Below are 8796 nucleotides of genomic sequence, written 5' to 3' on the forward strand. Positions count from 1 at the left end.
TATGTACTATGTTTTTTGAAGGATTGATATTAGTCATCCCTACATTTATTTCATTTTTTTGAAAATGTTTTTATGTACTTGTTTTATAATTTTGGTATGGTAAAGTTATTTTTATTGTATACCAATGATTATGAATGCAGTGAAACTATGGGTGGTGTTTTTTTTAATTAAAAAAATAAAATTTATAGTTTTATGAAATAAAAACTTTATAGGAAGCTTTACAAGAATGTAGGAAGATATAAAAATAAGTAATTAAAATCTACAACAAAAGTTAGCAGTTTTTATTATTGTTGTTGTTTTAAACAACAATGAAATATTTTCATTTTTCAAAATCGTAAGTTCAAACAAATGTCACAAAAAAAAAATTTAATTGCGTATGATACATAATCTGTAGGAAGTTCATCTCAAGTTTCCAGTTATTTTATCTGTAAGTTTTACTTTTGTAATACAGTAAAATAAACCATATAGTAGGTGTATTGAAGTGAAGTACCCGAGAGTTCCTTAGGTTATAGTATAGAAAAGTTTGAGTATGATAAAAGGAAACATTATCATTGTTTGTCTTTGGTTTTTTTAACAACAATGTTTCACAACAAAATTTCAGACATTTGAGAACTTAAAAAAATTATACAAGTGCTAAATCAAATTTATAATTTTTTTTTTCACACAGAAACTATATACTATTTAAAGATTGTATGCCAAGTTTCATGCAAATTGGTTAAGTATTTTCACTGTGAGAATTAACAGTCAAGGGATGTTAGTAATGCTCTTCTGTTCTGGAAAGGTTAAAGAATAGAACTATCATAAGAGATACTCGGATATAGACATTCATGACTTGTATTGTCTTCATTATCTTGACTGACTCATCAAAATGTTTTAAAATATTGTTTTACAATAATACAAGTCTTGTTAACAACAGTATAAGAGATCTCTTCCTCAATCAGAGGCAAAGTAGGTGATTGCTTCTTTGAGGTGCTACTAATACTGTCGGAAAGTTTGGAATCTTCTATATCTGAACATACAATCCATATGATGGTGACATTTTTTTTTTTTAATTATTATTTTCAAATTGTGACCTTTCCTTGTTGTTTTTTGAGGTTGGAGATTTTGTTTATAATACTTGTATCTAGTAGGAGACTATTACTACTCTCACTACTGTCCATGTCATCACCAAACATATTATTCAGAGTTACCACAATATCTTTGGGCTTGATGGATGGATTTGCCTCAACGAAGGCTGTCAAAAAAGTCCACTGTGGTTGCATCTCCAGCAGGACACAGGTTGCAAGTTGAACATCTCGTTGCCTTTACATGTACAAATAATTATTGGAATAATGGTAAAAGTTTTACCAAAATTGGAAAAATCTTGGATTTTTTACATCCAGTCTCTGACATTGAGGCACTTCTGGTTGATAGAAAGATTCTTTGAAATACCATCAGAAATGACATAAACAGAATTTTTTATATGAAACTCATTAATGCCATTTTATTATGATGTTTAACAGTCTGACACTTCATTGTGTTATGTAAAAAATATTCTATTCAACCACAGGGCAAAACAAGTCAGCCTGCTGTGATAGTTTACTAGAGATGTAGTCAAAACCAAGTCTATAAAGACCAAGATCGAGATCAGTATATTTTGTATGTGAAAAACATTATAATCTAAATATTTTTGAATAAAAAAAGAGATATAACAACAATAATAAATTTACTTTTTGCATTTTTGGTTGCATAAAAAATATATTGGTCTTGGTCTCGCTCATCTGTCTTTTGCTTTAGTGTTGCCAAATTATTAAAATGTTTAGACTTTTTTGTGAATAAAACTAAAAGAGGTTATAATAACATTGTGAAAAAAGTGACATTTTATAGGATATTAGAAATTATATATAAAGATAGTGTAATAATGTTATTTATTTTGACTCTTAAGTTATTTTTTATTTCTTTGCAGCATACAATTGATGAAGTTGAACAGCTGATTAAGAAACATGAAGCATTTGAAAAATCTGCAACTGCCCAAGAAGAAAGATTTTCAGCATTAGAAAGACTAACAACAGTAAGATACAGTTTTGAAATTAATTATATACTCATGTTATTCATTGTATTTTGACAAATGGTTCTGTGTTCTATAATTTATCTATAACTAGTATTTTTTAACAGATGTACTATGTCATCTGCAAAGTAATGTTACATACATAAATTGTTAAAGAAATGACAGAAATATGTTTATGACATTACAATCTGGGAGGTATTTTTATTCTTTTATTTTTCTCCTTTAAATTATATATTTTTCTTTCCTTTCTGATTTATTAATGCACAAGATCAAGTTAAAGGAATAAAAAGAGACTTAGTTTTGGCTTTAATGAATTTAATACTCACATGCTTCTCTCTAGAATATACAAATTAAAAACTTTCAGAAAATTTTACTTGAATATTTACTAAACTACATTACACATAATACTAAACTCAGCCATTAAAATTTACTGTGTTTGGTACTAGGACTTTTGTAAAATAACTTGGATATATGTAAGAAGTTTAATTCTCTTAGGAGCTGTCTTTAATTTTCACTTTCATAAATGCAATTAAACATATATTAATATGAAACAACAGGCTGTGTTCTACAGTATTTGATATGTTCCCTTTAATGTTATATAAAAGGAATCCTTGTATTTAAGGCATGTTTAAACTACATGAATAAAATAAAGTATTGGCTTTGTTCCATTTTTAATCATTCATTTTCAAGAATAGTAAAATCTTAACAAAAAAGTTTGAATGGATGATTGTTAGAACTCATGATTTTAAAGTTTACTTGTGCTTGTGTTCATGCGTGTTGGGTGGACGTACAAGTTTCTATTTAAATATAATTTCTTGTCTTGACTTAAGGATACACAAGTTAAAAACATGATTTTTTTTATTGTTATGTTAGTATGATTCCAAATTTCAATTAAAAATGTGTGTTATTGTTTCCTCTGAATAGTTTGAATTAAAAGAGTACAAAAAACGAGAAGAGGAAGAAGCTGAAAGGAGAAGACAAGAAGAATTAGCCAGACAAGCACCACCAGAACCTGTAGTTGAAGAAATTATTACTGGGGATAGGTTAGCATGATAATAGTACTTATAATAATACTTGCTTTTTCAAGAAGTTGAGCAAGTTACCTATGTAATGTACTATGTTTACATGATACATGCATTTCAGAAGATTTTGTGTTATTCTGATGTGCAGCTTAATAACAAGTGGTTTAACGTAAATATTTATTGATTCAAAATGTCTTATAAATGTTAGAAAATGACAATATAAGTTTCTTTGTTGATATTAAATAGAGTTGATGGCCAACCTTCACCTGTCGAAGATAAAGAGCAGGCAGTAGTGAATGGTGAACAAGAACTAGTAGAAGAGGGAAAACCAGAAGGTAAACATGCATAGTTTATAAACAATATTTGGTGTTGTGTGATAGCTTTGTTACTTTTAAGCATCTTCATTATTGGTTCTAACAATAGATAGTGTTTTATGTTGAGATTTAGTTGTTTTAGCAGCTATTAAGTGATTATGCTTTGTGATGTACAAACCTCAATGATCCAAATATGTTTGTCAGCACTTGGGTTATCAGGTTTTGTTTAATTGTCATTTGTCTATTTTATGACCATGTGTGTTTTTGAAGTGTCATTAATGAAGGATTTCTAACAGCTGATTTTTAGGCAGTAAAAGTATCAAATGTTAGAAACAAAATCTGATAGTTTCTTAAATCTTAGTTTGTAGGCAGATTCAGATTCCAGACAGTGCTTGGAAAATTTGAAATTATAATGTAGATTAACAAAGTGTGATTTAACCAAAAAAAAAGAGATAAAATTAAACTCTGATTTTAGACCATGCATATTTGGGTTTTAAGCTATTTCTTAGAGAAGTATTTGTTTTACAATAACTAATGGTCTTTACAACTTTTTTAAAATATTATCTGCTTAACTAATGTGCTAACTTATTATTTAGTGGTTGACCAAGCAGTAAGCAAGAATCTGTAAAAGTTTGTGTTGTTATATTTGATAATTTTGTTCTGAAATAATTAAAAAATTATTAATAAAATGATATCTTCATTTTAGTTGTAAATTGTTCTTATTCTTTTCTTTTTTGCAAGTAGATTTGAGTAAAAAGTGTTTGTGTTGTATAAATAAGTGGCAAATGTATAGAACTTTGGCTTGCATTTACTTGGGTTATATTGAACTGTATAGGTGACTGCATGTAGTAACTTGGTGCATTAATGATAAATTTTTAATATTATGTTGTTATTTGAATATTGTAAATTGCAAGATTATGGTTTAAGTTGTGGTGGTGGGCTTATGTTAGTGGTGGTTCTATTTCATTCTAAAGTTGCTTAATGTGGTGGTTTATGTCTCTTTTTGGTGTGTAAAAGATGTAGTCTTTTATTTGTGGTGTTGGTAATTCTATAACCTTCATGGGTTTTGCTCTGGAACTAGTCCTCACTTCTAATTTCATCTTTGCAACAAGGTAAGGTCTTATGGGCTAATGTCCTTACTGTTGCATGCCCTTCTGAAGTTCTGCATGTAACTCATCACGTCTGCATGCTAAGTGTTAGTTGTTTTTCATATTGAACTTAAACTAACTCTCCCCATAATTGTCACCAGCCATATCAGAACCTGTTTTACCTTCAACTGAGTCCCGATCTGCTCCGTCAAGTAAGTAGATTTTTTAATCTTAAGTTTGAATTTTCTTCTTGTTTTTACTGCTTAGTAAAACTGGACAAAAACTGAAACATAACAATGGTAAAATTATCAGAATACACTTTAAACTTCTTTCTCATACTGAATATTATGTGCTTGAAGTAATTCTTGTACTATCTCAAATATGTATGCACAATGAATTAGAAAGAGTTTATCCATGAAAATTTTAACTTGGTTATTTATGTAAAAAAAGGACTCTCTTAACTCTTATCACAGTTAGTGTGCATTCCATCGCAAAGGCAACACTACCATTGAATTAAAACAATCATAGAAAATAAACTTGTAGTCCTTCTTCCACATATTAACCTTGTGGTTACGGCAGGCCTAGACAAATCCTGGTCACCATTGCAACTAAAATTTTCATCGTGGCAGCTGTGCTAAAATGCTGCTAATTTTGTGCCATTTTGTTTTTCTTTCTTTCCATTCAACCAATCAGTGTGTGTGTGTGTGTGTGTGTTTAGACTCTGATGGGACCAAAAGCAGTCAGTTCAGGCAATACTCTCAAGTGGTTGTCGATATCATGTGATCATTAGCATAAACTTGTTGATGTGAAAGTAACTAAATATACACTGGTACCTCAATTATCTGCACTGGTCCGTGAAAAGCAAAAAATTGCAGATAATGGAAAGAGTGGGTAATCAAGGCACTAGTGTATCTCACTGGTTAGGTCGTTGTTTAATTTAAATAAAATTTTTCAATATATTTATGTCATTCGTTTTAGATTTTAGTCTTCTTACTGTTTAATCACATCATCATGAAAAATTATAAAACTCATCATAATCATAAAAGCCAAGTATCAGTCGGTCAACCAGTTGGTTACGCTTGATTTCTCGGAATTTTCGAAGTCACACGAATTCAATTCCACTTTTTCTCCTATAATACTTCTTCTTTTGATTGCCCGTTCCCTGTTTTAGTTGAATTTAATTGCTAATGTATGTGTAAATAGCTCCTAAATTTTGGCACTTTTTCTGCTATAGACACGGAAATGCATTCTCACCCTATCAACATCTGTGAAAAATAAGTAAAAAATTAGCACAAATGTATGCTTGGGAATTATTATGAAAAAGCATTTGTTAAAACATACAGAAGATACCAATTATTTCTAAGAAAGAGGACAATACGTAACTGGGCGACACCCCAACACAACCTGAACATGCATGTGTGGTTAAAGGATGCCCGCTGTGCAGCATAGAACAGCAGATGATAACTGAAAATGAGTGAAATCTTTATGGAAATTTTAATGTGTATTTTTTGTGTTTTTGTATACTATGTTTTTAATCACTAATCAGATAGAATTAACCAAGCTACAAATAGTTTGTGTTCCTGTCTTAACAGCTAAAAGTAAAAGAGGCGAGGCTCGGTTTGAACTGGCCGACTTACGATTTGAAAGCACGCCAGATCCTGCACATGAAAACCCCAAATTTCATGGAACACCTGAACTTTTGCAACCAAAATTAATTTCTAAGCAACAGTTTCTCCAAAACATGTAAATTATTATTGTCTAGAATTGTTATGGCACTATTATTTTGAGAAACTTTGAGGAAAAGAAAAAACTGCAGATAATTGAGGCATTAGAGTGTAGCTCCCATTTCCCAGTACAAATGGTGATAAAGTTATGTTGGGCACACCTGGCTCCTGAGTTTTGGGGCTGGTTCCTAGATCTGAAAATATTTGTTGAGGCCTGGGTTACAGGCACCCTTGTATTTTGCATGTCATGAGATTTTACTCTGTTACATTAAACATTCAATTAAGCAATCTTACAATCAATGTATACCAATAAAATTAGCATTAAAATTTACATTATAGTTCATAATTTTATATTATATAAGTTGTAATGCCTTTATTTCAAGCGAAACCTTATTTTATGAAAAATTCTTAAACTTCAGTTTGACACAAAAGCAAAATCTTAACTTCTGGACTTTGTAACTTGTTGACATACGCTAACCTTCGATGTATAGGTAGAATCTAGGTTAATTGCTCTGCTTACACATTTTCTTTCAAGCTCCTTAGGGCACATTTGAAAAAAAAAAGAAAATAAATTTCTTGGAACTCTTGACATATGCCACCCCACTTTCTACACATAGAATTGTGATTTTTCAGCCAATTATACTTAGTTGAGTTAGATGTTTATAACCAATAGAAATACCACATTTTAAAATACAATCTCCCAATAGTTATTTTAAAACTGGCATGAAGAATTTCATAGAGAACTTGTCAAACTGCTCTTAGCAATGTTGCTGTTTTTGTCCTTTAGCATTGTTTCTCACCTAGAAATATGTTACTTAGACAGACAATTAAATTGTAGTTAGGTTTTAGTTAATTATGAGTTATGTATGTTTGAAAATGCATATTAGAGAGATTTAATAATTTTCTAAATACAAGTCAAACTGCCTGAGTTCACCAGGCTTTGTGTAGTAGGCAAATGTCCCAACATTCTGTTGAAGGCTAAAGTGTCTCTGTTGATGATATCCTAATATTGCTTGAGAATGCCTGTTGACATGTGTCATGATAAGTAACAATGTTAAAGGCCAGGGAAGGTAAATAAAACATAAAAAATAAGCTATATATGAAAAAGTAAAAACCTACAATTAAGAATATAACCAAAAGATTTTTTAAGATTATTCAGTGAAAAATTAAGATGTACATTTTTTCTATTTTTAATTTTAAAAATTTCATTGCACAATACATTGATGATAATACTCAAAATATTCAAAGTCAGTACATATAACTACAATACAACAATGACAAATCTTTAGTTAAAATACTTAATTAAAATAATCTCATTCTTTGTGTACAAAATACTTGTAATCTTTAACAAAATATGTTAAGAAAAAGCTTGGAGCTATTGTAAGTATTGTTGAACTGTCTTTCGTTCTCCTTACAAGAAGTAGCCAAATGAGTTCAACCCAGTAACCATAAGGTTAAAAGAAATAAAAATACATTATAGTTGAAATTTGTACAATAAAAAGGCTTTATGGAATTTTGTAAAAATAAAAATGAATAAACTTCCAATTTTGATTTTAAGTTGACTTCTGCTCAAGCTAAATAAATTCCTTAGAATTTGTGAATTTTCTGCATTTTTTTAGAATAATACAGTATTTGTAGCTCCCAAGAAGGAAAGTCATAATAGTTATGAATAAAATAATGCTAATTTGACCTTTTACTAGGTCGTCAAAAAATTAATGTCTATTTTTTTAGATGAAAAAAACCCGAACAACTTGTATATTAAAACAAAACATTTATTGAATGAAATAGTCTCCATTCTTATCGATGATGCTTTTCCATCTTGCGGTCAGATTGTTAATGCCCTGATTAAAGAAGCAAAAAAACATGTCAATGTCCTCATTAACACCTTCTACATTTGCATACGTTGTCCCATTAAGATGGTGTTGCAGCGAACGAAAAAGATGGTAATCTGATGGTCCCATATCTGGAGAATATGATGGGTGGAGGAAAACTTCCCACCCCAACTCCATAATCTTGTGTTGCGTCAAACATGCCATATGTGGATGTGCATTGTCGTGGAGAAGAACACAACATTTCCCCGATTGATGAGTGAAGGGCTTGATTTAAACGTTCCAGTTGCTGACTATAGATCACTGTATCGACAGTTCGCTGTGGATTGAGGAGTTAAAAATGAATCACTCCTTTGATGTCCCACCAAATGCAAAGCATTACTTTCTGTGGATGGAGTCTAGGTTTTGGGGTCTAGGACTGAACCATTGTTTTTGGCATTTAATATTCGCATAGAGAATCCATTTTTCATCACCAGTGACAATTCTGTCCAAAAATGATTCACACTCATTAAGCACCAGAAGAGACGAAGCAACGTTCACACATTGGAAACGATGATCATCAGAGTTTATGAGGCACTCAAACACCTTCTTTGTGGAGTTTTCCCATATTCCTTAGATGTTTACATATTTTTTCATGAGAGACATGCAATTTCAGGGCCATTTCATGAGTGTGTTGCCTTGGGTTAGACCCAACAAGCATCTTCAGAGCATCAATATCAATTCCAACTGAAATAAATTTCCCGAATCATCGTTGACACTTACAAACATTCAA

At 30.7% G+C, this 8796-nt stretch overlaps 1 protein-coding gene across 1 annotated transcript in view; it reads left to right on the forward strand.

Moving 5' to 3' along the window:
• Window positions 1-8796, forward strand: part of LOC106464222 (spectrin beta chain-like) — a gene marked incomplete at its 5' end in the record, with an annotated part of 74471 nt that overhangs the window by 56463 nt on the left and 9212 nt on the right. The window contains 4 exons of the mRNA XM_022391930.1: window positions 1946-2050; window positions 2972-3090; window positions 3316-3404; window positions 4633-4683. Of these exons, the coding sequence (XP_022247638.1) occupies window positions 1946-2050; window positions 2972-3090; window positions 3316-3404; window positions 4633-4683 (364 nt within the window). The remainder of the gene's footprint in view (window positions 1-1945; window positions 2051-2971; window positions 3091-3315; window positions 3405-4632; window positions 4684-8796) is intronic.

This window comes from Limulus polyphemus, unplaced genomic scaffold, assembly GCF_000517525.1.
Source record: "Limulus polyphemus unplaced genomic scaffold, Limulus_polyphemus-2.1.2 Scaffold1591, whole genome shotgun sequence".
In the NCBI taxonomy this organism is placed as follows: domain Eukaryota; kingdom Metazoa; phylum Arthropoda; class Merostomata; order Xiphosura; family Limulidae; genus Limulus; species Limulus polyphemus.